Genomic DNA, 17,767 nt, shown 5'->3' on the forward strand with positions numbered 1-17,767 from the left:
GGGAAAGATTCTGACTGCTGACCCAATTAATGCCTGTCGGAATTTTGGAAACCTTTATCAGTTCTCCTCTCAGTCTTAGATGCTCAGGAGCAGGAGTTTCCAACCTTTTCTATGCCACAGACCCCTACCGTTAACTAAGGGCCATGGACCCTAGGATGCAAGCCCCTGCTCTAGAGGGAACAATTCAAGTTTGTCCAATCTTTTAGCTCATAACCTCCAATCTAGGCAGTGTCCTGGTAAACTACTTCTGCATCCTCTCCACAGTCTCTTCACCTCAACATCTCTCCTGTGATGGGGTGACCAGAACTGCATACAAGTGCGGTCTGACTGAAGTTTTGTATCAGTACAACATGAATTCTATGCTTTTATTCTCAACATCCCTACCAACTTAAGGCAGCCGTACCAAACACTGCCAATTTCACTTTATCCTCTTGCAAAACTATGGACCTGTCTCCAAGATCCTTCTGTGCCTTAAAGCTATTAAGGGGTCTGTCATTAACTATTTACTTTGTCTTTTCATTTGACCTCACAAAGTGCAACGCCTCACACTTGTCTAAATTAAACTCTATCTGCCATTTCCCTGCCCATATCTGTAACTGATCTATACCCTGCCATGTTCTTTGGTAGTCCCTTACATTGTCCACAACTCCATCAATCTTAGTGTCAGCTTGCTAATCCACCCTTCTACATTTTGTGCTGTACACTCAGTGGCCGATATGTTAGGTATAGGAGTGGAACCTGGGGTGGTCTTTTGCTGCTGTAACCCATCCACTCAAGTTTTGTCAAGTAGCCCATTCAGAGATGCTCTTCTGCACATCACTGTTGTAACGTGTGGTTATTTGTCAGCTTGAACCAGTCTGGCCATTGTCTCTCATTATTAAGGCTTTTTCACCCACAGAACTGCCTCTCACTGGCTGTTTTGTGTTTCTCACACCATTCTCTGCAAACTGCAGTGAATGTTGTGCGTGAAAATCCCATGAGATCAGGAGTCTGAGATACTCAAACCACCCCGTCAAGGTCACTTGGATCACATTTCCTCCCCATTTTGATGTTTGGTCTGAACAACAGAACCTCTTGACCACATCTGCATGCTTTTATGCATCGAGGTGCTGCCACATTGATTAGATGTTTGCAATAATGAGCAGGCTTAGCAAATGGCCACTGAGTGTATATTGCAAACAACAAAGTACCAGCACCAGTCCTTGTAGAACATCGCTGGTCACGGACCTCCAGCCAGAGTACATGGTGTTCCATTTTTTCAATCCATGTTTACAATTCACCCTATATCCCCCCCCTGCACCTTTATCTTCTGAAGCAACTGACTGTGAGGGACCTTATCAAATTGTCTCCATGTGGACAATGTCCTTTGCCTTATCCACAGGCTCCTCTGTCACCTCCTCAAAAAAAAAAATCCTCAGTCAGTTTTGTTAGGCGAGTCCTTCCCCGTACACAGCTCTGCACAAATAACCACAAGCGCTGAGCCCCTGATATTTGAGTTTGTATACAATAGAAAATCCAGCAACTGTACACAATCCAAAAGAAAGATACTGCAGTTTAAATCTTCTCCAGCCAGGTACATCATATCGCTGCTGACATCACTCAGTGCAACACACAAGTTGTTGGTTTGCCTTGGATAGATTCTATCTCATCTCTCACAACAGAATATTTGAACATGTAATCTAAATATACTATTGAGGCAGACGGACAGACATACTTTATTGATCCCGAGGGAAATTGGGTAACTATTAAACTATTAATTGGGTATACTATTAAACTGCTGAACTCTGGTAACTTCAATATTGTCCATGGTTTCTCTGCCTCTGAGGTGCACCACAACAACTTTTGTGCTGAAGAAGGGCCTCGGCTATCTATTTATTACATGGATGTTGCCTTACCTACTGAGTTCCTGCAGCATTCTGTGTGTGTTGTTATAATAGCAGAAATATAGAAGTCTTTTGAGTGTTTCTAATAGTTGTATTCAGATGCCTTTAAGTCATACTGCAAGGCAAAGCATCAAGGTTTTCCTCTTCACACACTTCTCTGGAGTTTACAAAACACTTGTGTAAGGCTGAGATCCCCTAGTACAAATAATACCTACAACAAGACTCACTAATTTCACCTTGCCTTGAACATTGATGCTGTTGTACCTGTTGACAGTCTGTAGTGGGTTTAAACTTGGGTCCAAAAGATGCAAATTACTGTTTGAGTTGCTTTTCCCTGACATCAGCAATGATTTCTGTAACAACGGCAAAACCTGAATATAGTAGCCAATGTTTTTTATTTGTCCACACCTGCTTAGATCTATTAAACAACCTTTTGTGTTGCCTCGGTAGCGAAACACTATTGCAGCTTGTTGTGTTGGAGTTCAGTTCCAACACCATCTATGAAAAGTTAGTACATCCTTCCTGTGAGCTCAGTGTGCTCTGGTTCCCTCCTACATCCCAAAGATGTACCAGCTAATTGGTCATTGTAAATTAGGCTAGGATTAAATAGGTGGGTTGCTGGGTGGTGCAGCTACATGGATGGAAGAGCCTCTTTCACAGTGTTTCTCCAAATACAATAAAATTGGGGTGTGTCAAAAGGATACCAGCACTCTTTTCACACCAAGGACCAGAGCTGCATTGTAGCACAGACCAAATACGATTGGTGTAATCTCATTTGGAAGTGAGCTAGTTGTAGCCAATGTCAAATCTTGGTTATCTTTGATCCCTGCGTTCTTTTAGTACAGGAATGAGCGAGAAACTGATTCTTCATGATTCTTTATTTTAAAGTTTAAACAGAGCATTTGAAACTAAGTGAAGAGCTGAGAAACAAAATAGATATTAAAGAGATTTGGTATGGTGCTTTTGAGAAACCTATCACCCATAATCTCCAGATAACAGAAATTCCTTGGATAAAGATAAACCAGTTAAAAGGCTACACAATTATAACTCATGTAAATGTGCAAATTAAAAGTAAAAAGGGGTGATTGTTATACCACCACATACTGTGAAAATACATGTTTGTTAAAGATACAAATAGTTAAAAATACAAATTATGTCAGGGAGAAAGAAACTGCGATTAAAACTATGATTTTAGTCTTGCATTAATTCAGGTAGTACCTTACTAAAAAGTATTTAAAAACCCGATTGCAACACTGGTTTCTGCCTAGACCTATTGTCCAGAGCTATGATTCACAGCATGAATGCAGAGTGATAACAGATTAAAAATGCCCTTCTTTTGCTATAGGTCTTCATTTCTGAGCATGTGAACTGGTTACAGAAAGCTCTCTGCTATCCGAGAGTGGAATGGGGTTATGTTTGTGCTTTATTCCAGGTCTGGTCAGTGCAGTGCCTGATGTTAGGTATCTGAAGTGAGATCACCCTCACTTCACAGACATCTCTTGTGTACACTCAATGGCCATTTTATTAGGTGGAGGAGTGTACCTAATGAAGTGGCAACAGGAGTGGAACCTGCTGTGGTCTTCTGCACTGATGTAAGGCATAGTTATTTGAGTTACTCTCACCTTCCTATCAGCTTGAACCCATCTTGCCATTGTCCTCTGACCTCTCTCATCAACAAGAAGGTTCTTGGCATGGAACGTTGACTGTTCTGTCTTTTGAATAGATGCTGCGTGGTCTGCTGGGTTCTCCCAGCATTTTGTGTGTGTGTCATTAACAGGGTGAACTGTTGCTCACTAAATTTCCTTTTGTAATTCGTACCATTTTCTGTAAACTCTGTAGACTCAGCAAGCTAGGCAGTATCTACGGAGAAGAGTAAACTGTCGACGTTTCAGGCTGAGACCCCTTTGCAGGACTTCTTGGCCCAAAACGTCGACTGTTTACTCTTTTCCATAGATGCTGCCTGGCCTACAGCGTTTCTCCAGCATTTTGTGTGTGTTGCTTTGGATTTCCAGCATCTGCAAGTTTTCATGTGTTTGAACAAGACTGTTGTGAATGAAAATCCCAGGAGATCAGCAGTTTCTGAGGCACTCAAACCACCCCATCTGGCACCAACAATCTACCACGGTCAAAGTCACTTAGGTTACATTTCTGATATTTAGTCTGAACAACTGAACCTCTTGACCATGCCTGCATGCTCTTGTGCATTGAGTTGCTGCCACATGATTAACTGATTAGATTTTGCATTTATGAGCAGGTGTACTTAATATTAAGTGGCCACCGAGAGTGTGTCTACAAAATGTCTTGTAATGTTAGTTTTTAAATCCATAAGTTTAAAGGAGAAACCTTGTGACGCGATGTTTATTTTGAGTAGTTCTACGGCGGTTGCATTGATTTGGTCTCTTTTTGTTCCCTCTGTTCCTCTGCACGCTTGCCTCTGCTTTGGGATGGAGCAGAAGCCTGGATCTGCCGGGTGAGAGCCCTGCCTCGTTGGTGGATGCAGCCCTGTGTGCAGAGTAAGCTATGTACTGCTGAATAAGCCTGGACTGTTCAGATCCCTCTGACCCCGCTCACCCCACTCTACCCCTCCCTCAAACAATCCACTGTGTCCAGGCCCCCAAATTGAAATATTGTTTACCCCCGAGTGATTTTTTTTACCACGAGGGCCACAATAACATGGTGGTTAGCGCAACGCTATTACAGCTCGAGGTGTCAGAGTTCAATCCTGACATTCTCTATAAGGAGTCTGTTTGTCCTCCCTGTGACTGCATGGCTTTTCTCCTTGTACTCCTGTTTCCTCCCAGCGTCCAATGCCATACCAGTTAGTACGTTGATTGGTCATTGTAAATTATCCCGTGATTCCGTTAGGGGTAGATCTGTGTTGTCAGGGGTTGCAGCTCGAAGGGCCAGAGGGGCCTGTGCACTGTTTTCCTAAATTTAAAAAATAAATTACAGTATTTTATTTAGACTGTCACAGTTACAAGTAAGTAGGAAGGATCGAGAAACTTCTCTTGTCCAGAGCGCTTAATTACTAAAACATATCACTGCCCACAACACCACAGTCATAGTTTGAACATTTATCACTTTCAAGTTTGAAGCTTTTGTCAAGGTTTCAGGCAGATGAGTCTCACAGGAACATGTTAATATATTCCTTTTTAGTCAGTTACGTGTAGTGATAACCCAAGGAACAAGAAAACAGTCTGTGGTTTAATGATGGGTCCACTTGTGCGTTCGGGTATAGTGGCATGCGACATAGGAGCAGAATTAGCTCATTCAACCCATTGAGTCCATGGCTGTTTTGTTATCCTCCTCAACCCCATTCTCCTGCCTTCTCCCCTTAACTAATTAAGAACCTTTCAACCTCTGCTTTAAGCATGCCCAATCACTTGTCCTCAACAGTCATCTGCAGCAATGAATGCCGCAGTTTCACCACCTTCTGGCTAAAGAAATTCATCCTCCTCTCCATTGTAAAAGGACGTCTCTGTTCTGAGGCTGTGCCATCTGGTCCTAGTCTGTCCCACCATAGGAAACATCCTCTCCACATCCACTCTGTGTAGGCTTAGCAAGCAAGTTACACGTATACAAAGCCTCATATACCACAGGAGCTGAGGAATTTAAATACAAGGAATTAAATAAACCTGGAAGTTTTTTTTAATGTCAGTGGTTAAGTAAAACTTTGATAGTGCAAGCTGATTTTCTGTTCTATTGGCTCTTATAACTCTTATTAATGCCCAATCACATAGAAAAATGTTTGGAAGGAGAAAATGGGGAAATGAGGTGAATAGGCTCCTCTACAAAAAGTTTGCGTAGACAAAACTTATTCATACATACAACGATGAATTTTGTGTATTTCTGTGCTGAGGAGATTGACAAGGCAAGACACCGATTGTCTGGGTGACTTCATAGAAAACCTACAGCACAATACAGGCCCTTCGGCCCACAAAGTTGAGCCGAACACATCCCTACCTTAGAAATTACTAGGCTTACCTATAGCCCTCTATTTTACTAAGCTCCATGTACCTATCTAAAAGCCTTTTAAAAGACCCTATCGTATCTGCCTCCACCAACGTTGCTGGCAGCCCATTCCACACACTCACCACTCTCTGAGTAAAAAGACTTACCCCTGACATCTCCTCTGTACCTACTCCCCAGCACCTTAACCTGTGTCCTCTTCTGGCAACCATTTCAGCCCTGGGAAAAAGCCTTTGACTATCCACATAATCAATGCCTCTCATCATCTTGTACACCTCTATCAGGTCACCTCTCATCCTCTCTTGCTCCAAGGAGAAAAGGCCGAGTTCACTCAACCTATTCTCATAAGGCATGCTCCCCAATCCAGGCAAAATCCTTGTAAATTTCCTCTGCACCCTTTCTATGGCTTCCACATCTTTCCTGTAGTGAGGCAACCAGAACTGAGCACAGTACTCCAAGTGGGGTCTGACCAGGGTCCTATATAGCTGCAACATTACCTCTCTGCTGTTAAGTTCAATTCCATTATTTATCATTTACATTATTTCACTTTCTGTTTTGCATATTCTATAGACACACAGATTAATTGGAACACTTTACAGAGTGGGAAATGTGCAAGTGCTCCAGATCTCAGTTCCTGCTGCAACCCCATTCGTGTTCTGGTTCCCAACTCCTGGTCCACTGTCTAGGCCCAGCTCCAGCCACACTGTGCAACTGTGGTTCATGTTCTTGGCTGGCAAGTGAATCCGAGGATGTCCAAACAGTGGATGCCAGATTATCTGAGTCCTATTGTGCAAAGTTAAAAATTCTTCAGGGAAGGAAATAGTTGTCCCTGCCTCTGATGCACATGGTAATGCTCTTGCCTCTTAACTGCCCTCTGGAGTGGCTAACAAGATGTTCTGCTATGCCTAGGGATGGGCAGTACTTGCTAGTGAATTGATAAAAATAGCCTTGTGATTTATATATTATGCAGTGAGATTTGTGAAGCCAGTCTCTAAATCTGAAGTAGATATGTAGCATGAAATAAGGAGGTAGGCCAACTAAAGTCCAAATTCAAGTTTAATTGTCATTCAGCCAAACATTTGTATGCAGCTAAACAAAACATCATTCCTCTAGTAGCAAGGTGTAAAACACATTACATACAGTCACACATAGTTACCATCAGTACAAACAGACACAAAATAAAATTAGCACAAGCCCCTGAGTGACAGGGCCTGAAGATTATGTCACCCTGTCAAAGGATAACTTGCATCGACTCACGAAATGCTTCCCGCATTTGTCACGTGTAAGCTTGTGTGCATCAACTAGGGAATGGTCTTTGCCTGTCCTGTTACATGCTCAAATTGAACTGTTTTCGGCTGGCTTGAATGAAGCTAGCTTCTCTGTGGCTCTGTGTGTGGGGAGGATTTAATCCAAACCAACATGATGTGTGGCTCTGTGTGGAGAGGATTTAATCCAAGCCGACATTAAATGGAATAGAGTGCATCGGGGATTTGCATGTTTCAGTGTTCCCCAAATAATTTTGAAGCTCCCTGCCTTTTCTCACTTCCAATTCTCATTCCCGTTCCGACATGTGCCTAGATGAGGCCACTCTCAGGATGGAGGAGAAAGAAACACCTTGTATTCCATTCGGGTAGCCTGATGGCATAAATATTAAGTTCTCCTTCTGGAAAACTAGGTTCTCTCCCGCCCCCCCCGGTCCCTTCCTTCCCTATCTCCCACAGTCTACTTTCCTCTCCTATCAGATTCCTTCTTCTCCAGCCCTTGACCTTTCCCATCCACCTGGCTTCACCCATCACCTTCCAGCCAGCCTCCTTCCCCTCCCTCCACCTCTTTATTCTGGCATTTTCCCCCTTCCTTCTCAGCCCTGACGAAGGGTCTCAGCCTGAAACATCGACTGTTTATTCATGTCCATAGATGCTGCCTGACCTGCTGAGTTTCTCCGGCATTTTGTGTGCACTACCTTTTCTTTTGTCTGAATGAAATTGAGCTCCAGTTCTGGACAAGTGATGAACATTGTCTTAACCTGAGGCTCTGCAATGGAGCTGAATTTGTTGATTGTCAGACAGAGTCAGTTGGCCCTGCGTTGAGCTTTTTATTTCATTCAGTTTGATGTTTCTGTGCCCATTGGGCTTTGAGACTGTTGTGATTGTAGTTGTTTTGCATGGTAGCACAGAACTACCTGTTGTCTGTAACCTAACTATTAGGAGCATTATTCTGACCCCATGTGCCCTGCTACCAGTCCTGCCTTTGGCTGACAATCAGAAGATGCAATGCAATATGTATCAAGACAGAAGCCTATGCTTCCGCCTTACCTTTCCCACTTTGGGCCTGGCATGGCATGCAGTAAACGGGCTTTTCCTCCAACTCTCCCATGTGGAATGTACCGCTGTGCCTGCGTGGTTTAATCCTGCGAGCTCAGTGAGGCTTTTCGCACAAGCATGCCCTAGACAATGACCACGCCGGCGGCCACGCAGTCACCAGACACGTTTAGCGCAGTCAGTTTGCCCCACGTCAGTAGGCACACACAATGAGTGAGAAAATGGAGAAGAGTGACAAGTGCGACAGATTGGCACGGTATGCTCCACTGCGTTGTCCAGACTAGTCTATAGAAATGTGTTGGTCAGATAACTCAGTCCAATCATTCACAACAGGAGCATATCAGTAATTAGAGTTGCACCTTTATTCTGGTACAACCAGGTTCACAGTGTCTTCAAAGTTCAAAGTAAATTCATTAGTTAAGTCAACTTTGTCATTTAACTATATATACATCATATTTACATGTACAATCATATTATGTGTATGGAAATGAGACAATGTTTCTCTGGGTGGAAAGCATAGTACACAATATACTATAACTTATGAAGGTAAGGATAAAATCTACAGATAAACCATGCATAAATAACAAACTAAAGTGCATAAATTAAATATTGTAAGCTGTGGTACAGATTAACCAGTGACACTTTGAATGCAGTGAGTTCAGAAGCCTAATGGTCTGAGGGAAGAAACTGTTTCCCATCCTGACCGTTCCTGTCTTTATGCATCGGAGTCTCCTGCCTGGGGTAGAAAGTCAAAGAGGATGCTGGATGGATGGGTGGGATCCTTGATAATACTAAGAGCCCTGAGTACACAGCGCTCCTGATAAATATCCCCGATGGATGGCAGGGAGACCCCTACGATCCTCTTGGCTGTTCCCACAGTCCTTTGTAGGGACTGAGATTCATTTTTCTTGCAGGCATTCAGTGGATACAAGTAAATACAGTAGAATCAATAAAAAGCGACACACAGACTGACAAACAACCAATGTACAAAAGACAAATCGTTACAAATACAAAAAAAATCAATAAGTAATATTGAGAACTTGTTGAAACTCCTTGAAAGCGAGTCTTATAGATGGTAGAATCAGCTCATTATGGTGAGTGAAGTTATCCACACCCGTCCAGGTGCCTGATGGTTGAAGTGTAATAACTGTTCCAGAACCTGGTGGTGTGGGATCTAAGGCATCCCAGTGACCTGTGTGTACCAGGGGCAGTACTGTACGTGGTCCTGATGTCTCTGGTCGCCAAGTTGCTGGTTAAGCTAACAGAGGAGATGTGCTTTAGGAGCAGGAAGAGTTGTCACCTTTTGGGGTGGCAGGGAAGGGGTAGAAACTCAGGAGAGGAGTCAATCCTGAGGAATATGATTAAAATTGTCCAGCATGGATTTATTTATTTTTAAACCTGATTTGAACAATCTTCTCCTGGTACCAATAACAGTTCTACTTAAAATTTCAACCTTAAGTTATACATTGCGAACTATTTGTTGCTTGTTAACAGAATTGTGCTTTATAACTCCATCATTTCTCTCTAATAATTTCTCTCTCTGCCTCTCTGTCTCTGTCATTTTTTCCTCTCTCTCTCTGTTTTTCCTCTCGCTCCACCTCAGTGCCGTCGCGACTGTGCCTACTGCTGGCTCTGAGGATGCTTCTTTGCCTGTGCCTGATGCTGACGATCTCCTCAACAAGTAAGGAGATTACTTCTGTCTCTGTTTCAGGATGCTTTCTTTTCATACAAGAATGCTGAGCTGCCTTTTATAAAAGCAGCGTTGTGACTGCTGGTGTTCTATTGGAGGACAGCCCTTTCTCCCTCCACTACAGATGAGGAAAGTTCAGCAACTTTAAGTGATCACTGTTTGTTTGTTTATCCAGAATTGATATTTTTGGACCTGATGCTCTGAGTTAATTTTAATCCAGTGGCTTGCTTTACTGTCTCCAACATGGAGGTCTTTCACCTGGGGACTTTTTGTGCCACTTTTTTCACGGGGTCTATTTTCCTTGGGGCATTTAGTGTCGAAAAGATCTATCAGGATGTTGCCTGGAACTGGGTACACCTGAGATACAAGCAGAGGCTGTGAAGACTAGAGCTTGTAACCTGGAACATGGGATATTGAGGGGTGACAAGGTGCCGAAGGTTATGGGGAGAATGGAATGGAGAGGGAAAATAAATCGGCAGAGTAGACTTGTTGGGCTGAACGGCCGTGCTTTATGGGTATACAAGTTGATAAGGGGCATGGACAAGGTTGCAGTGCAGAGTTGTGTTCCCAAGGAGGAAGTGCTAAAAGCAGTCATGAGTTTCAGATCAGAGGCGAGAGATTCGAGGGGTACATCGGGCAGCTACTTCAACCAAAAGGAGCTGCCAGAAATGGTGGTTGGGGCAGGCGTATTAGCAATGTTTAAAAGCCATCCAGTTACGTAGATGGATAGGAAAAGTTTAGAGGGCTACAGGCAGATGGGACTAACTCGCTGGGCAATGCAGTCGGTGTGAGTTAGGCTGGATGCCTGTTTCCATGCTGTCCGAGTCAGAATTCACAGGAATGTTACCAGGGCTAAAAAGATATGGTAAAACACTCAATGTATTCTCTTGATTATTACAAATTATAAACTATTCTCATCAGTTTGTTCAAGTTAATTAAGGGCATGATGTGGAGGGAAATTATTTCCTCTTGTGCAGAAGTCCAGAATAAAGAGGTCACACAAAATTACGGTCGGGATGTTCTGAAGCCAAGTCAGAAAGCATTTCTTTACACAAAGTATGCTGGATATCTGGTGCTTTTTTTTCAAAGATGTGTAAATTGGGTCAACAATGATCAAATAGAATAGTACGATGGGCTGAATGGACTGAGTACCTGTTCACGTGGTGTCACATCACAATGTGTTCCTATTTGATTTGGCAGAAACTGATGCCTATCATGAGCCACACTGTTGTCTTGCTCAGGGAGGTGACTGTGTATCGCTGGCCTGATAGTTAAGCAGAGTTGATCTTTCCCCAATGAGGAGCTGAGATGAGTCTGCCACTCTGCATGGTACACCACTACCATCTACTGGACAGTAGCGGTAGTGCTTCTTCTGACAAAAGGCATCGTATGGAAAAAATAGCCTCTTTAGATGTAATTAATTTTGACTTTAAATTTTGCTTCCTTTAGCTTTTAGAAATTTGGTATTTTTTACCATCTTTTAATCCTGTGACTGTAGAAACTGGTGTGTGACTGGTAGGAACATGGTAGGCTGTAGCCCTGGTACAGGTTAATGGCAGCTTAATAGGTTTTGGCATGGATTAGATAGGCCAAGGGGCCTGTTTCTGTGCTGTACTTCTCCATGACTCCAACTGTAAGATAAAGTAAGGGTCAGCCAACTGTAGAGATGACTGTTGGATTCATTAAATGTGAATTGTTTAGGAAGGTTTCCCGATCAATATATTAACGGAGAAGATGAAAAAGTTTATTTTTGTACAATTCAACAAAGTTAGTTCACCAACTCAGATAAATTAACCCGTGCATCAGGAAAGAATAAATGTATTATTGATACCAAGTACGTACGGGGGAAATTACACAGTTTTAACCAAACGAGCATGGAACACATTAGCACAAAAGCCAAGTTATTGAGACTGGATTAAATACATGAGAGTAGTGTTACAGTGGAAGCTTGCACGTTGCTGCACTTCAGTAGGGCCAACCAGGGTCGGTCTGACACAGATTATGGTCGGGCACTGAGGAGTGCGGTAGAACAAGGGGATCTGGGAATACAGGTACATAATTCATTGAAGGTGGTGTCACAGGTAGATAGGATTGTAAAGAAAGTTTTTGGGACATTGGCCTTCATAGATCAAAGTATTGAGGACAGGAGATGAGATATTATGTTGAAGTTGTATAAGACGTTGGTGAGGCCTAATTTGAGTTACAAGGTAAGATTGAAAAGGTTAGGGCTTTATTCCTTGGAATGTAGAAGATTGAGGGGAGATTTGATAGAGGTATATAAAATTATAAGGGGTATAGATAAGGTAAATGCACGCAGGCTTTTTCCCCCTGAGGTTGGGTGGGGCTACAACTAGAAGTTATGGGTTAAGGTAAGGATGAAAGTTGAAACATTTAAGGGGAACGTCAGGGGGAGCTTCTTCACTGAGGGCGATGAGAGTGTGGAATGAGCTGCCAGCACAGGAGGTGTATGCGAGCTTGATTTCAACATTTAATGGAAGTTCGGTTGGTAGGGTTACAGACGGCTGTCGTCCAGAGCAGGTTGATGGGAGTAGGTGCCGTCTAGAGCTAGTCTGCCGTACTTTTCTGTGACCCTGTGCTAGCCAGGGCTAATTTACTTCAGATTGCTGAACTTTCTGATGGCCTGAAAATTGGGATTTGTCAACCAAGTTAAATATTAGCTAGGCTGCACCCCTAGTTGGAGTGTAAATGTGTGTGGAGAGGCAGATGCTTATTGAATGGGGGGTGGGGTGCAGTTTGTGAGAGGTTTTGAAATGTGGGGCCTCAATTGTGACAGTGACTGCAAGGTGAGGTGGCCTCTGCCTCGAGTCCTATTGGTGAGTGTTCACTGTGCAGATGTCATGCAAATGGGACTCTCTTCTATTTGTGATTTAAAAACAAGAACTGGGATACTATCAGGATGCAGTCTCATTGGGGTTCGATAAGATTTTACTTTTGAAATCGCCACACTTTTACTCCTGGATTTTTGGAAGTTACCTCTGCCTTTCCCAGCTGGTGTTAGATTTGAAGAGAGCACTTGGAGTTGTAATAGTGGGACCCAGGTGGTGTCAGAATCACCCTGGACATTGGGAGCAAGCTTTGTGGGTAAATGAATATAAACAGTGGATTTTCCTTTTTTTTTCTGGGGTGTTGGCACTGCTGCTTTGGAGTGGGGTTTAGTGACTGCTATTTCTATCAGTGTGTTCCCTTAGCTGTAGCTGGTAACAGTAACTTGCCAACATTACTGACTCCTTACTTGCTGTCTATCCTCTTCCCGATGTAGGTTTGTCTGCAAGAACAATGGGGTCCTGTTTGAAAACCAGCTTCTCCAGATTGGAATAAAATCAGAATACAGGCAAAACTTGGGTGAGTGACTGAGACCCTTTCCTTCAGCTTAATGGTCCTTGGTTGGGATAAACTACTGCAGTTTCTGGGATTTGCTCTTGCAGTTTACTTGCAACATCACAGTCCCTTTTGTGTTGAAAACATACATTCAAGTCGGTTTATTCCTTCTTCCCCAAGCTTTATTCTCTCGATTTTCTCGAAAGCACTGCCCTCCTGCAGCATGCTTCTAAAAGCCATTGTATAGAAATAAGACTTTGGCGGAGTACTGTACATTTGTGCCCAGTATTTATTTTGCGATACAGCATGGTAACAGGTCTTTCCACCACAACAAGCCTCTACTGCCCAATTACACCCATGTGACCAATTAACTTCCTAACCTGAACGTCTTTGGAATGTGGGAGGAAACCCGCACATTCATGGGGAGAACATACAAACTTCTTACAGTCAGCAGCAGGAGTTGAACTGGGTTGGTGCCGGTCTGCTAGTGTTACACTAACGTGCTGTCCATTATCACAGAGTGTGGGAGTAATACCCCACATCTCCATCACAGGGTACGTCTTCCTGGGATGTCGCAATGTCACTTTAATAAAGCCATTTGAGGTCTGTTAAAATAAAACAATCTTTTGGCCCCGAGTGGATTGCTTGCTTATAGTTTTGAAGATCAAATTTCTTCATGAACAGGTTTTTTAAAAATTTCTAAACCAACTTTTTGGCAACTTGGTCATCAAAAGCACTGTTACTTTTTTGTATCTATACATCTAGGTCGAATGTACCTGTTCTTTGGGAACAAGACGTCCGTCCAGTTCCTCAACTTCGCAGTGAATGTTAGCTGTCCTGGCGAGCTGCAGAATGATATCCTTTTTGATTTTGTTCAGCAAACGAAGGGGAGTACTTTTCAACTTGAATGGTTCAGTGGTTCCATTTAATATCAGAGAATTTATACAGTGTACAACTTGAAATTCTTACTCTTCACAGACATCCACAAAAACAGAAGGGAATTCCACAGAATTAATGACAGAAAGAAAAATATTAAGCCCCCTCTCCCCACCCCCACATGCACAAGCAGCAACAAAGCATCAACCTCCCCCTCCCCAACCATTTCAGCAGCTCCCACCACCCACCAAGCAACAGCAAAGCCCCCAAAGAGAGAGACCATGATCTGCAGTCCAACAAAAACCATTGTTTACCCAATAATTTGATGTGCCACAGGCTCTGTCTCTCTTCCTCTCTCATTAACAAGGGACATAGAGATGTCTCCCATTGCACAGGGGAGACCAACAAACAGTCGCTGTTACGATGTTGCAGTCTGCTGCATCACTTTTTTTAATCCGAGAGGGTGTGAAAGGATCAAAAGGAGGATTTACAAAAAGTGTATATTACCTCATGGGGGCATCAACAAAGACTGGCAAAAGTATCTGTGATTAGTTAAAAGATTCTTGGGTGGAGAGTAGGGAGAATCTAGAGCAGATGAGGTAAGGGAACACCGAAGAGGCTCCCAGATGTTTGATGGGATTTGTCAGGGTAAGAAATTCATTGGTCCTGAAGCAGAGTTTTAACCTGAAAAGTCAATCATTCCTTTCCTCCTACTGATACTCCTCAACCTGCTGAGTTCCTCCAGCAGGTCGTTGATAAGAAATTGCTCTCACTGTTAAGTTGGTGAGTAACTAGAGCTGAGTTGAACATAATTTACCAAAGGAGGAAAAATTAGTTTATAATTCAGCAAGTTTCATTCCTGGGCTTAGGGCTATCCCATAAAAACCCAGAACAACAGAAATGCCAACATAAGCTGCAAAGACCTCCTCGCTGGGAGAGGAAGAATCTTTGCCTAGGAGATGTATGAAGTTCTATGGTGAAAGCAGAAGCCACAATGGCTAATCAGCCTATGCCCCAGGAGGCTGGATGGGCTTAAGAAGTTGTTTTAATTCTGAATGTATTGCCTGAAAAGGTTGTTGCAACAGATCTGTTCATGAGAAATGGAACAATAATTGCACCACTTTCCAACTCGTGTTAGAAGCATAACAGAAATGATGGCTATTGGTTTAAACCAACCATCGGGACAACTTCCACCCTGAAAAGCAAGGACAATTGGCATCCCCTTCAAACTGAAGATGCTGGACAGCGCAGATCGTGCTTCAGCGAGACTTCGGAGGAGTCGGTGCGCGAAGGAGGCGTGCATTCTAATAATGAGTGACCGTCTTAGTCGCTTGTGATCGCAAGACCCTTTTTGACATTGTTAATGTAGAATGCTGCAAGCCCGGTTCACTGTTGTTGTTTTTTTGGCAGACAGCAGGGGCAGATGGCGGGGAGCTGCGTAGCCTTGTTTGTAGCAAGATGTAGGTCTCGAGTCGCAGTGTCGCCTATTTACAGCCACCAGGAGAGGGTGTCAGAGCCAGTGTGCTCCACCGGGGCGGTGTGGCAGTGTCCAGGCTGGAGTTGATGCTGCCCCAGTATTTGCTCGGCAGAAGACAAGCTCTGTTATGGTTGACTGTAGATTTCTGTGGCATTCGTGGACTCAGAGTCTAGCTGGGGTGATCAGTGATGCTCTTTATACAGGCATGTAGTGTCAGGAGTCTGTCATGGAGAATCAGAATCAGGTTTATTATCACTGATATGTGTCATGAACTTTTGTGGCAGTAGTGCAGAACTTACAAATACTCTAAGTTACAATAAGAAATACAAAAAATTAGTGCAAAAATAGAGGTAGTGTTCATTGGCTTATGGATTTATTAGAAATCTGATGGAGATGAAGCTGTTTGATGTTGCGGCAATTGGTTTGCAGACGCTTCACCACTTGTCAAGGTGACATCCTCTGTGCGCAGTTGTTGTTTCTCTCTGGGAGTGCTTGTGTTTATATAGACCCCTGTTCACTTGTCTCTATCCTGACTGGCTATCCCTTCAGTTGACCTTTTGAATTCTATTTTGGTTTGTGTTACGTTGGCCCTTTCATAGATGGTGTCTATATCGATACGTTTGTTAATGGAGTTATCAGAAGAGAACCACACTTCTAAAAATTCTCGTGCCTGCTTCACGTATGCCTGCGCCAGAACTGCCACTCTGTCCCAGTTGAAGTGACATCCTTCTCAATCTTCAGGTACCCAGATCAGCAACAGTGGATCATGTCTCCATACCACCAATGTGTGTTCCCGTAAACAGTTTAGCTGTTCCTAAAACGTTGAGTGTCTCTTCAGGCTTCTTCTCCCTGATGGTATCAATGAGAAGGCTACATGTCCTAGATGCTGAGGGTCCTTAATGTTTGAACTGTATCCATTGAGTCCTCTTAGAAAAGAATTGGGAGAAGATACAGCAAGTGCATGCTTCAGTGTAGATGCCACGATAGGTTCCTTAACACTGGTCACAGCTGAATCTTCAGGCTAAGCCCGTGGAGCCCATTGTGGAAGGCGGAGCACAGGTTCAGCAAGTGATTAACATCGAGTGCTTATCTGATTTCACCGAAGCCCCATTGCTCAACATTCAGTTCAGGTACTGGCTTCTTCATGTTACCCACTTCTCGCTGTTTTGTAAAACCTCTTGCTTTCTCTTTTCCTCTGCTGCTCTGTCCCCTGCTCTCCTCACTCTGTTCCACCCATGCACCCACCACACTCTGCAACCCCTCTCAACAACAAGAATGATTCGGGTTTAGTCAAGCTTTCTGCTGCCTTGTGCCATATTTGCCATTCAACTGGGCAGCAAACAAATTGGAAATTGAACAAGATAGAATATTCTAATGACCCAGAATAAAACTAATTGTGCTTTGTAAGTTCCCATCAACGTGTTCACTGGATTAGCAAAGCATATGTGGGTCATTTCCACTGTTATTAACTACTGTGTAGCTGTAGCACATTCCTCATTACAATTATAGAGCTGTTAGTTCATTGAATGCCATTCAGCCCATTTGAATCATTATATATTTGTTTAGAGATACAGCACGGAACAGGCCCAATGAGTCTCACTGTCCAGCAACCCACCTGTTTAACCCTAGACTAATCACAGGCAATCTACAATGACCAGTTAACCTACTAACTGGTACGTCTTTGACTGTGGGAGGAAACCGGAGCAGCTGGAGAGAAAACACACGGTTTGTATGGGGAGGACATACGGACTCCTTACCAACGGTGTGGAATTGAACTCCAACTCGTAGAGCTGTGATAGCATCTCACTGACCGCTACGCTACAGTGGTGCCCCTGCCTCTGTAGATCAATCCATGCCTGCTCACCTTCATCAGCTCAAGTTCTTCAGACCCTTTTCATGTTTCTTCCTTATTATTTGCTTCTGTGAGTTTCACCTGAGGTTTGAATTTACTAGTCTGTAGATGCCTGGCGCCTCCTGGGGTCACTGTTATACAAGTGCAGAGCATGAATGACAAACAGACCTGTGGGCTTAAACGATTTTAGTGGGTCTTGTTGGCCACTGTACAGGCTGGGCAGCAACCAGGCCCACTGAAACGAGAACGTGCATGCTCGAAACCCCACAGAAAAAGAGAGAGCCTCCTGTGGGTAGGAACCCCAGTTGATTCACTGCACAATCAATTGACCCCATGCGTACTTGCCACATTCTCACAATCGAT

The 17,767-nt window shown here is 43.5% G+C and overlaps 1 protein-coding gene across 4 annotated transcripts in view; it reads left to right on the plus strand.

The window, feature by feature from the left end:
* Positions 1–17,767, plus strand: part of ap2a1 (adaptor related protein complex 2 subunit alpha 1) — a 104,006-nt gene that overhangs the window by 78,893 nt on the left and 7,346 nt on the right. Inside the window, exons 16-20 of one of the 4 annotated variants that reach the window (XM_073034072.1) lie at positions 4,337–4,396; positions 9,774–9,851; positions 13,141–13,223; positions 13,965–14,054; positions 16,559–16,682. In XM_073034072.1, the coding sequence (XP_072890173.1) occupies positions 4,337–4,396; positions 9,774–9,851; positions 13,141–13,223; positions 13,965–14,054; positions 16,559–16,682 (435 nt within the window). The remainder of the gene's footprint in view (positions 1–4,336; positions 4,397–9,773; positions 9,852–13,140; positions 13,224–13,964; positions 14,055–16,558; positions 16,683–17,767) is intronic. The other 3 variants (XM_073034073.1, XM_073034074.1, XM_073034076.1) reach the window with 3 other exon arrangements.

This window comes from Hemitrygon akajei, chromosome 31 (assembly GCF_048418815.1).
Source record: "Hemitrygon akajei chromosome 31, sHemAka1.3, whole genome shotgun sequence".
NCBI classification, from domain to species: Eukaryota; Metazoa; Chordata; class Chondrichthyes; order Myliobatiformes; family Dasyatidae; genus Hemitrygon; species Hemitrygon akajei.